The sequence below is a fragment of the Cnephaeus nilssonii genome, assembly GCF_951640355.1.
Source record: "Cnephaeus nilssonii genome assembly, chromosome: 16".
Lineage (NCBI taxonomy): Eukaryota > Metazoa > Chordata > Mammalia > Chiroptera > Vespertilionidae > Cnephaeus > Cnephaeus nilssonii.
The window spans coordinates 28321672-28334469 of NC_137087.1; the positions used below are offsets into that span (position 1 = coordinate 28321672).

The following is a 12798-nucleotide window of genomic DNA, read 5'->3' on the forward strand; positions in this document are numbered from 1 at the left end:
TGTAATAATTAAACATTTACTTATATAATGTATGTTATGTTTATGTTTCTTTCTTGCACCATTTGGATTTCCAAAACTACATTCTATTACTACTCCCTCCGTTTGCCATCTTGCATGTAGTATTTTTCTCTTGAATCAGTCTTGGTGTTGCTAGTCTTTCTCTGCCTTTAGGTAACTTCTCCATTTTAATTATTGTTCCTTCTTTGATTTGTACAAATTTAATTGGAAATGTAAATGTAAATAAAAAAAACTAGTTGGAAAAGTCTACCTGATCCAAAGTCACTTTAACTGTTTGGTGTACAATGACTGCCCAGTGTTAGTCTGTGGCGGGACTGCACACCCAGAGAACTAATTCTTGGTGGTCATTAAGGACTTGGAAAGACCTGTCTCATTGTTTGTAAATGTTGTTTGGATAAATGTTAAAAGGTTTATTCATTTTTCTTTCTTTTCCTCTAAAACATCAGCTATATGTTTATGTCCCCAAATAGATAATATTTGTATCATCTTTAGTAATATGCTTTCCTGTCATATTATATTTCAATGCCTTCTAATGCCACATTTTCAGGGTAATTTCTGACAGGCAGGAGATACAAGAAAAATTATATTCTTACATAGATCTGTACACAGGCAGCACATGTTATCCAAAGTAAGTTTTTCTAATGAAATTATTATGAAATATATGATAATCGCAGACCTAAAAATTTGCTAGTTTTTAACATACTATCCCAAAATAGCCTCACTGATGAGAAGCTACGTTTGAATGGACTATATAATGCCTTATCCATGTGGATAACTAACCAAATAATTTCAAAAAAGGAGAAATTTTGCATCTCTTCATTTGAAGATACTTGATCTAGCTGTTTAACTAGAAATGACAATCATTTCCTTTAGATGTATCTCAGTTTGGGAATTTGAAATAAATAAGAAAATTTTAATTCTCATTTTATCCATCTTTCCTTAAACACATTGGGGTATGTCTGGGGGCTTTGGGAGTTAAATGGCTTTTGATTTCATAATGTCATAGAATTTAATGTCAAAAGGTTTTCCTTAAATGTCACAACCTGAGCATCAACCATCTAGCGCTGGAATTACCTCCATAGAACCCTCTGCTTAGGAGTTTCTTTTCCTAATACCCCAAATCTGTGGTCAGCAAACTGCAGCTCGAGAGCCACATGCGGCTCTTTGGCCCCTTGAGTGTGGCTCTTCCACAAAATACCACAGCTTGGGCAAGTCTATTTTGAAGAAGTGGCATTAGAAGAAGTTTAAGTTTAAAAAATTTGGCTCTCAAAAGAAATTTCAATCGTACTGTTGATATTTGGCTCTGTTGACTATTAAGGAGTTTGCCGACCACTGCCCCAAATGATAGGAATTCCCCGGTTCCCAAGCTGCCTGTTCCATTATGAATAGCTCAGACTTTAAAAATTCTTCTTTATTGAGTATTCTGCAGCTTCTACTCATTGATCCAGGCTCTTGATATATCTGGCACTATTTAGAACAAAATCTGCCTCTTCTATGTGACAATCCTTTCAATATTTAAAAACAGTTCTCATATTTCTTCTTAGTCTTTTTTCTCAAGGCATATTATCACCGCTTCCTTCCACTGTCCCTCACTATCATACTCAATCTCCTGTGCACATTTCAAGGTGCCTCAGGGAAATCCATCTCGATTGCGGTGGCCTGAACTAAACACAATATTCTACATGTGGTGTGATCCAAGCAGACTGTAGAAGAGTTATTGCTTTGTCCCTGGATGATATTAAAAATCTATTATTAAAGATTAAGATGCATTTGGGATTGTAATATACATTTAATTTGAGTCATATTAATATTACTGTCAGCTAAAGTCCCTAAATTTTGTTTATATGAGCTCCAGTAAGCCACATTTTCCCTATCATATAATACTTCATTTTTTTGCTGCGGAAATTAGCACTTCTCTAATTACTCCAAACCCCAAAACAGGTCATTTAGAAATGTTAATTCTGAAAGGCCCCTACAATCTTAATGTTAATTTTTACTTCTGACTCACTTGCCTGACAGTTTGGCCAGAACTTCACCACTTTCATTGGATTAGGGGCTGCCGGTTCAGTAAGCCCGAGGAACTGTTGCAAATGTTTATTTCCTCGAAACCACATGTTGTGGAAATGTCTCTCTGCAAGCTCTAGTCAGAGATTATTACGCTGGTAACCCAGTGTGCCAACAATACCAGCAGATTTTTAAAGCCAATAAAAATAATAGCAATATATGCTGTCAGTTTTTCTCAAGAAAGAAAAGATGAATGGATGTGTAATATGGGAAAATATAATTGTAATTTTAAATTACTATAAAAACTGAGTAAATATTAACAGAACAGTGGTCTCTCTTCTCTCTTGCTTGCTTTCTCCTCTAAGGTCCACTTTGAGAAATTAGTAGAGGGGAAAGAATGTTGGGATTACTTTCTCAAAAAAAGGAAAACAAGTCTAGACAATGTTATCAGTCAATGACTCCGGGAACAATGGAGTCAAGTTACGGAGTAGAACAAAGGATGAAGCAGAGCCGGGAGGAAAAGGCTATAAAGCAAACTTATCTAAGGCAGGTTGGTAAGCCCAAACATTACACAGGGAGGGGTAACAGGAGCGCCTCTGTTGACAAGGGCTGGACTGGGTCACAAGTATCTTAATGCCCTCCTGTCTTCTTTCCCAGAAAAGATGTTACATACATTAAAATGAATATACATACAACATTAATGTCTTGATTCTAGTGCCAGTTAGATTCTTATGTTTTACAATTCAGTTTGCAATTCAAAACAAAGGAAAGAAGAGAGAGAGAGAGAGAAAGAGAGAAGAGGGTGGGAGGAAGGAAGGGGGAAAATAAGAGAGAAAAATAAAGAAAGACAAAAGGAAGAGAGGGAGAAAGGAAATTGAAATTAAGGTTTACATTGTCTTCCAGCCATGGTCCCTTCCCAAGAGATTTCACAGTTAGCTTTAGTTGAACACTGCTTTTAAATGATAGATTCCTATAAAACGTACTTTTGTAAAACTTTTTAAAATCTATAAAATGTTATTTCAGTTTTCATAATTCTACTGGATTGAGTAGCAGATATAAAGAACTAAAGAGGGGACATAAGAGAAATGGAAGTAAGCCGTGAAAAGTAAAACCCCAAGAGGCGGCTCTGTGAAATGTGACTCTACTGAACAGATTTATGAGACAACTGGGTGAGCAAACTCTTGCTGGGAGGAATTACTTAATTCTCGGGTACTTACCAGTTTGATAGAGCTGCACAATCTCTTCAGGACCAAGTGCAGATACTAAATATTAAAGTAAAAAATAAGACTCTAAATACGCATGTGGTAGACGTGATTATCAAGGAGTTGTGGGTTTGAGATACGATAAAGTAATAAAATTCCATCCTATATTAGAGTGGCATGAGGGATGAGCAGAGTCATGCTCAGCTCACCTTGGTGCCAAGTTCAGTGCCCAGTAGAAGCCGCAGCAAATTAAAATCCACAGATTTCAAAGAACTGAAAGGGCTGGGTCAGTATCATGTAGCCCGTGCTCTCCATTATGCTGCTGAGGAAGCAACGCCCAAATACATGTTGAGTGGCTTGTCCAACCAGGTGATACCCTTGTCTGGCAAGGAGACAGATCTGACTGTCTGTGGTGTTATTTTTTTATTTTTTTATTTTATTTTTTTTTTTGTCTGTGGTTTTAGATGATTTATTTTCTTGATACTCTAATATGATCTGTTTTCTTGTCTATAAGACCCAAGAATGAATTTTTACACTTCTTTTTGTTTAATTTTTATTTATTGATTTGAGAGAGAGAAAAATGCATAAAAAGCATTGTTTTGGTGTCCCACTTATTTTCTTATATGTGCCCTGACCAAGGGATTAAAGCCACAACCGTGGCATATTGGGAGAATGCTCTAGCTGACTGACCTACCAGGCCAGTGCTATTTTTAAACTCCTTAAGAAAAAAAAAATTGCATATAAGAAAGGGAATAAATAATGCCTTCAAAATTATCACAAGGTAATAAGAATTATTTTTAAAGGTCTTTTTTTAAAACATATTTTATTGATTATTTTTTACAGAGAGGAAGGGAGAGGGATAGAGAGCTAGAAACATCGATGAGAGAGAAACATCGATCAGCTGCCTCCTTCACACTCCCCACTGGGTATGTGCCCGCAACCAAGGTACATGCCCCTAACCGGAATCGAACCTGGGACCCTTGAGTCCACAGGCCGATGCTCTATCCACTGAGCCAAACCGGTTAAAGCTTAAAGGCCTTAATGAGACTAAAATAGAAATATTATACCTTTGTCTGGCCATCTTGGCCAAAGAAACATGCTGACCAAGATGCCAGGTCAAGCAAAAGAAATATAAACGATTTAGAATGCACTTTAAGAACCAAAAGCAATTCATTTTAGTAAATATATCCAAGTATTCTCAGGGTAGAATAACTAGAATTTTATTTGGCACAATCTGAAACTTAAAAAAGTAGGAGAAATTACTTTGGGGAATATTGACGCTGGATATCAAGAAAGGCACCAGGAAAATACCCTTCAGGACCTCTCCTGCCTGGGACTGACCTGCTACCCTAATCTTGACCTCCCAATAGCTAAATCAGACTCTTATGTTTTTAGTTTTGTAGGTCTGAAAAGAAGCCTTGGAGATTAGCTTGCCCCAGGTGGTTCAAGGGAGTGGTGGTTGTTATGCAGAAATTGTTCTTCACCTGAAATGTTATCGTTGTACAAATACCTCTTAAATTATCTAGCCCTTTGCTTGATATTTCTCTGCTTATGACTGACCTTTCAAATAGACATTACATAATTGCATGCCACTCTTAGCGATAAAGTCAGAATGAAATACCAGAAGCAGAGGCCAAATCTTATTCTCTGTTGTAGCCCCAGAAGCTAGTATAGTGTCTGGCACACAGCAGGTCTTCAGTACATGTTTGATGAGTTGCATCAACGTAGAAGGAGACTCAAGGGAAGGCTAGTGTTACGGATTTCTGGAAACAGAAAGAATGGAGAAAATTTGCCTGCCATGTTCTTTTTTCCTTCCACTAAACCCCTTCTCACTGAGACAGGCAGGCCTATGTATTGAGTTGATAAACAGCTTCATAATAACTTCCCCCAAGGTGTACTTGCATCTCAAAAAATAATGAATTAAAGGAATTTCCAGATGGAGAAAAAGATCTGTGGTGTGGGACCAAGGCCTTTGTTTTCAACCAGAGTTCATCCCATCTTTGGAATTAGAATAGCTTCCTGACTTTCATCCTCACTATCCACTTTCCCAGCTGTGTACTTGACATTTCCATTAGATTCTCACAGATGCCTTACCTTAGCATGCCCTGCTAAGACAGTGTGTCTTCCTACCCTTTCCATCTCAGTAAATAGGTCTATTACCCAAGTCAAAGCCTGTGGTTAGGTGTAATTTCTCTGTTTTCACCACTCATACCCTTTTCCTGTCCATCAGCAAGTCCTATCAGTTCTACCTCCAGAATATATATGAGTTCCCTCTCCTCTGCACTCCCATGGTCACCCCTCCTCCCCCCGCCGCCCCCCCCCCCCGCCCCCCACCATGTCTCCCATAGAATCCTGACTGCAGGAGCCTCTTCCCAGGGCTCCACTTCCACTCTCACCCACAGACCGAGCTGTCTGCACAACATCCTCGGCAATCTTTCACAAGTATACGTTGTACCATGCTATTCCCTTCCCCAGCTTAAAACCCTCCAGGGCATAGAGTTATAGTTATGTTTTTGAGATTCATCCCGTGCTGTTGCATATAGCTATATTTTTATTTCTATCTAATGTTCCATTGTCTGCCTATGCCATAATTAAATGATCCATTCTCCTATTAATGAAAATGTTTCCAGTTTGCAAACAAAACTGCTACGAATCTTCTTATACTAGTATATCTTTCCTGGTACACACATGTGTGTCTTTCTGTAGAGTACGAACCTAGGAGTGTAGTTGCTGGGTTGTGGAGAACGCAAAGACGAAATTCCTCCAAGTCAGCTAGGAGTGTAAAAGTATATTGTGAGGTTCTGTGTTTTTGGTTTGTTTTTTTAAAAAAAACAAAGAGAGGAATATCGTAAAGAAAGTGATTAATGATGGGGAGGAGGCTGGGACTGGATGGGGATGTGGGAGGCTTCTGATGTGCCGATGTTCTATTTCTTAACCTGGGTGGTGTTTATCTTACAACACAGTTTGTTAAACTGTACATTTACATGTTACGTAGTTATCTGTGTAGTTGTTGTATTTCATGAAAAAAGTAGTCCCCCCCCCCCAAATAATACAGATAAACCCCAAAATAGCACAAATACACAACTAAAATAAAAATCTCTCGAGGCTTTGCATTGCACTTACGAAAAAACTCAGTCCCTTTCCAAGGTAGGTAAGTCCTCTGTGGCCCCTGGCTCCCTCTTTTCCACTCTCCTCTCAGTCACGCTTTTTTTTATTTCTTCCTAACGCTCATCTCAACGTCTTAGTCATAAATTTTAGGGGGCAGCAACATTTTCCTGTAAAGGGCCAAAGGTAGATATTTTAGAATTTTCAGGCCACGTGGTTTCTTTCCCAGTTACTCAACTCTGCCTTTGTTGCACAAAAGCTGAGAAGACAGAACCTCTGCACATGGGCGTGGCTCTGTGGCAGAACTTGATTTACAGAAATAGGAGGCAGGCTGGATTTGGCCTAAGACTGTAGCTTTACAACTTGTGAGTAGTGTTGTTTATTTTCTTCCAAACTAGACTGTTGGCCCCAGGGGGGCAGAGCTGTCTTTGTCACTGTGCTAGAGGCCCTCGTTCATGGATGAGGGTGTTATTGGTCATAGAGGCCCTCATTCACGGATGAGTGTGTTACTCCACACATTTCCTGTCTCTGTCCCTCCACAGGATTCCAAATCAATGAGCACTCTCAACATCACAAACAAGCTATTTACCCATTTATGGAGCCCCTTCTGTGGGCGAGGCCTTAAACTACATACATTTCATGCGTGACGGCTCTTAACACTCACATTGATCCCCTAAGTTAGAGCCATTGGTTTTCCCACTTTCTAGATGTGGAAAGTCAGTTCCATCAAGGAAGACACTTGATTAAGATCATAGTCTGTGCAGGGCTTATACTCAAATCCCTGTCCTGAACCTCTGCTCTCACCTCAGGGGTGCCTGATAGTTTAGGGAACAGTTCCACAACTGTGGGGTTGCTGTATGTTTTAAATGTGAGAACGTCTAAAGTGGTTAGCCCAGAGACCTCAAAAATGTTAGTTACCAATTACCTTATCTAGCTTAATTTTGTCAAAGTGGTTTAGGGCATTGCCTGTACCATTATTACTCCTAATTTTCACTCAGTCCTAATTTAAAGTGTTATTAGTCCTAATTTCACCAAGGAATCTGCGGCTCAAAGAGCTTAAGATATTTGTTCAGGTCCACATACTAAGGAATTTGGAATTTGCTTTTCGTTTTTCTGCTTCAACTTTCCACTCAGTGAGATGCTGTAAGGGAAGAGTAGATAAAGTGACGAGGAGTTTTGAAAGAAGGGGCGATTACTGAAGGCCTCAAGCAGGAAGCATTTTAAGGCATAGGTAGACTTCGGACGAACAGAACTTTTGGGGGGTAGAGGGTGGAGATTGGAAAGACGTGTTCCAGATTCAGAAAACTTTTTCGGTTGAAGTGTCAGAGACAGAGAAGCGGAGGCCTCCGCGGCAGAGCCCAGCACACACCGGCCTGGATGCGGACCCCAGGGCAGGGCAGGGGGCGGGAGAGAAATGGTTGTAGAAAACCCCGGGCGCATTGACATGTAAGAGAGGGAGGGAGAGGGATGCTAAAGGACATGGAGAGGGAGTGGGTGAACAGAGGAGGGAGGAAACCGGAGAGTGGGTTCTCGCGGAAGCCCTGGGCGGACCTCCCCTGGAAGGTCTAGTCAGAAGAGCACAGGCAATATGCGACTCCCTGGTGACCTCAGCATCTGACATGCCCATGACATTGTGAATGGAGACTCAGAAGCAGTTCTAAGGTAGGGAAGAAAGGTCAGACAGTGAGTGTATCTCTCCCCCCACCCCCCGCCGCCCTCCCCAAGAAGACTGTGGAATGAGTGGCAGAGGGGTTGTCTTAAGAGATGGTACGGAATTAAGCATGCTTATTGGCTAAGGGCAATAGGCTGTTTTTTTTCATTTGCCCAAAACACATTGTAATTTTGAGCATGCGTCTCCCCCTGGCCCCTGCCAAATTATCTTAATCCCTGCCCATCTATGGGGAGAGCCTGTCCTGCTTCGTATGGAAGTGGGTCCTAATCTGACCACCTTAGTCCCCTCCCCTCCCCCTGGCCTCCTTACTACAGAGGAGAAAGTGAACCATCAGCATTGGGAATGAATGGCAGAGAGCTGGGAACAGGAGCGGGTAGAGAACCTGGGGGAAATGGGAAGGGGTGGTCTGACCATCTGGGCCAGAACCACAGTGAGGATGGGAACTGACCACAAGCCTGGTATCTTTACCTTGTATATACACATCTTTTAGGTCAGAAATATAAAACTAGCCAAAAAGCAGGTGTTTATTGCCCTGCACAATGAAAGGCACTTTGGATATATGAACAGGAAGAGGCCAAACCCTTGCCCACAAAGTATGCAGGATCTGGCACTCCTTTGTACCTGGGGACAGCGCTCATGGTCCTGTTTTTCAAATACGGTCCTCATGCACCAAGTAATGAGCTGAGACTAAGGCGGTCTGGCTTTGGAGTCAAGGGTGGATGAATCACTAAGACAGAATGATCAGAAGAAAGAACCAATTGGCAGGACACTGCCACCTTGAACTTAGCTACCTAATTTCTCTGCAAGTAAGAACCAACATTTTAGTTTGTGGCTAGTAATTTATTCATCATCTAGTCTTCTTACAAGTGGCATAGATTTTAGATAATGAGGAGGGTGTAAGTAACCTTGCACCCCTTCCTAGCTGCATTCCGGTGTTCGTCTTAGGTGTTCATTTGACCAAGTCAGTGAGTGTACTGTCTACTCTTATTTAGATGGCTGAGGAAAAGTTCTGGATTAGCATTAAGGAATATTGAAAAGAAAATGAAAAAATCATAGCTTCTGTCACAACATTGTCTTTTTCTACCTCTTCACAGGAAAGACACTAGATTCTTTTTCTCTTCTGGGATGAGTTTGTTTATTAACCCAGCCGAGATCACAGGGGACATTTTTCATTGCCACGTCTGGAAAAGTTCCAACACTGAGTCATGCTTGCTTGCTTTAGAAACGATATCTAGCCTGAATTAAGGAGCAGTAAACTGCTATACAGCTTTTTAAAGAAGCACATCTAGCCACAAAGAACAGCACACTGCTCAAGAGTAAAGAAGCAAGTTGACTTTTATTCTCTTTTAAAAAAGAAAACTCGGCCTGAGCAACAAGAGTCGTTTGTTCTGTGGGACAGCAGCAATTTGTTATTGTCTAAGAGATGTGCCAGTTTTGCCATTCAAGCCTGCTTCCTGGTTGGCCACCTATGAAGCCAGGATCGTCTGAGCACGTAATGCTAGGGAAGGGAAAGAAAGACCGCGGAGGCTGGCCCTCCCACAGCAGCACAGAAATCCCCTAAAATGACACATTATTCTTCAGCCTTCTTAAGACCACCTGTTCCACTCCTGGCTCATCTCATCATTTTCTCAGCTTACCCCATTGTTCTCATATGTTTGAGAGAGAGAACAAGGAAAGGTGATATTCCAGCATTTAGTTTATGTGTCGAAAGACCCCCATACTGCCAGGAGGTGCTGGAAAACAAATGGTTAAAGTGAGACCCCAGTATCTGCTCATTCCTGATTCAGAGGGCAGGTGGAGAGTGCAGGGGGCAGGAGAGAACGCTCACTCCATTCTTGACCTTGGGCTTGGGGCCATCAGCCTCTCTCTGAGTCTCCAACCATCTCAAGAAGGTACTGGAGTCATGAGCACCTTCTGGGCCTCCAGCCAAACGCAAGTGCCTGTGCTACTACACACAGGAACCTCTGAAGCAAAGGGCACAATTCCGTCATCTGCACATCCCAGCTTCCTGGTATCCATCTCAGAACATTCACAGGAGGCCTTGCTTAATACAAGCTCTTGATCTCGAGTGCAAATTGCAAGGTGAAATATGTACAATCTGGAATCTAAGTAATTTTCCCATTAACTATTGTGTGACTCCAGGAAAGAATTAGACTTTTGGAACTAAAGTTTGAGTGGATCGGGGTCCTAAACTTATTGTATTCCTCTTCCTTTCTACTTCCATTTCCTTGCTTTTCTGAGAATGCCAATATCAGGGGGTTGAGAGAAAAAGACATGGGAGCAAATATAGTCATTTGGATTCTCCATGGTGAAAATTTATTGTCTAAACGTCAGTGGAGAAAAACATCTTTTCATTAAGGCTTTGAATTGATGGAAAATAATTTTTCTTCAAAGCTTTTTTGCATTTTTATGTTTCTTCTTTGAACCTTCAAAAAATAAAATATGCTGGGTCTTATTTGGTTTATCTCTAATGGGATTAGTAATACCACACAGAACTGCTGTGAAGATGAAAAGAAATAAAATATATGAAACATTTAGAACAGTGACCAGCATATAGTAGGTGCTCATTAAATGGCAATCCTTCTTTTTTTTTTTTTTTGTTGTTAAATGCATAAAACTACTTATCCTGCTTGCTGCTGCAGAATGAGAATTAGGGAATAAAGCAGGACAGGAAGAGGGAGAACATTGAGATTATGGGTCTTCAGGTAAAAAAATATATATATATATATATATATATATGAACAAATAATTGAATTTTAACAACTAATGAGTATATATGTTGCTTGTCACTTGGATAGTAATCCAATTTCAAGGGCCCTAAAAATATGGCCTACTCAGCCTATTTCCTACAACTCAGTTGCCCATCACTGCAGTAAACCTGCCTGCTTGCCATCCTGGGAGCATTGTCATTCTTTCCCTCTCATGCATCGTTTTCTGGCTCGGAATGGCCAACTTCCCATTTTTTCTCCTTTCTCCCTATCTTTACTCACACACATGCCCAGTCAACATTACCTGATCTGCTCAATCAAATGTGATGTCCTCTTCCTCTGAGCTCTTGTACTGCTGTGTCATTTCTCTTGCACTCTGTCATTGTGGTGTGGTGGTTAAGAGCTTGGGTTTTGCAGTCTATATGGATTCTGCAATCGGTATGGGTTCTAACCTAGACTCCACCACCAACTAGACATGTGAGTTTTGAAAAATAACCAAACCTCTTATGAGTCTGTTTTTTCACCAATAGAAGGGAAATAATAGTACCTGCTTCACAGGGTTGAGGGTTATATGAGACATTCATATAAAATGCTCAGTTAGCACAATGTCTAGCATATACACAGCACTAAAATTGTAGCCAGCAGGAGTAGCAGTACAGTTTTGTATTATTGTTTGTGCCCTGGTCTTAACATATTTACTAGAAACTAAATGCTTCAAATGCAATCGTTGGCTTTACTCATAACATAGGTCCCAGTCCAGTGCTCTACTGTCTTACTACTGAAAGTGTGGTTGCGGTCACCCAGGAGTTTGTTATAAATGCAGGATCTCAGGGTCTCCCTTGACCTGTGGAATCCGCATCTGCAGTTTAACAAGGTCTCCAGGTGATACAAATATATGCACTGAAATTTGGAGACACTCCACTCGATTCATTGAATTCAGTTGCTGAAGCTGATGTTTTACTTATTCTAGTAATTCCCACCAGGAAAATAGATTAAATTCTGTAGAAGCAATACTGCCATTAGATAACTGCCATTCATTTGTAAGGGTCCTTTAAACAGTGTTTATCAAAGTGTGGTCCCTGGATCAGGAGCATCAGTTTCACTTGGGGTCGTGTGATGCTAACGCATCCTACAGGTTGAGAACACTGCTTCACAACACTGGGAAACTGCCAGAAGTACATGAATATTGTGCCAGAAGTACATGAATATCTCCTTCTTTCTACCTTAGTTCATTTCTTCTGTTCTATCTCTTAAAGACATAAATAAGGTCAAATATCGTAAAATACTGTTCCCTATCCATGTTTGCCAAATATTTGCCTGTGCACATACACATCTTAGTACCTACCTGGCAGATCTTTACATGTCAAAATACCTTTTCAGATGAATGAAACACACAGCCTAATGATTTGCCTGCCGTCCCTGTGTTTTGTTTGGTTTTGTTTTAATTTTATTCGTTTTTTGAATAGGTGGTAGATGCACATGGTATAAAATTCCCAAGGTACAAGAGTTGTCGGTGAAAAGTAAGTCTCCCATCTTCTCGTTGCTTCAGTAATGTAGTTGCCATCTCCAGATGCAATCACTGAACTTTCATTGCACACATTTACTGAGCATGTACTATGTGCCAGGCACTCTTCTGGGCATTGGATACAGAAATATATAGAAAAAGAAAACCCTGTCTTCATGGAGCTTACATTTGGTTACCAATCTCTCACAGTATTTATTCAATAGCATAGCATATTGCAGTAGTTAAAAGTAGAGCTCTGTGTCAGACCAACTGATTTTGAATTTGATTTTCCCCACATTCTCAGTAATCTTACTCTTAGTGTGAACAGGGTTTTATCTTAAAATAGAGATAACCATTCTATTTATAATATCATTGTGAGAATTATATGAAATAATACTTATAAAGCACCAACTAGTGCCTAGAACATAGTAAATGCTCAGTAAATAGTAGTGTTGATTTTAATGATGTGATCTCATTCTACTCTTCTATAATGTACTCCAGAAATGGCTAAAGGGTTTCTTTCCCCAATAATTTTCATTTCTTCTCTTTGCTATGTGGTGATTTAAAAAATATATATCACTTTTC

At 40.3% G+C, this 12798-nt stretch overlaps 1 protein-coding gene across 17 annotated transcripts in view; it reads left to right on the plus strand.

The window, feature by feature from the left end:
* ANK3 (ankyrin 3) overlaps positions 1 to 12798 on the plus strand; it is a 597115-nt gene that overhangs the window by 486030 nt on the left and 98287 nt on the right. For 12 of the 17 annotated variants that reach the window (XM_079793859.1, XM_079793850.1, XM_079793863.1 and 9 more), the window contains one exon: positions 12176 to 12229. The exons of the other annotated variants lie outside the window; for them this stretch is intronic. In XM_079793859.1, coding sequence (XP_079649985.1) covers positions 12176 to 12229 — 54 coding nt within the window. The remainder of the gene's footprint in view (positions 1 to 12175; positions 12230 to 12798) is intronic. 17 annotated transcript variants of the gene reach the window in all.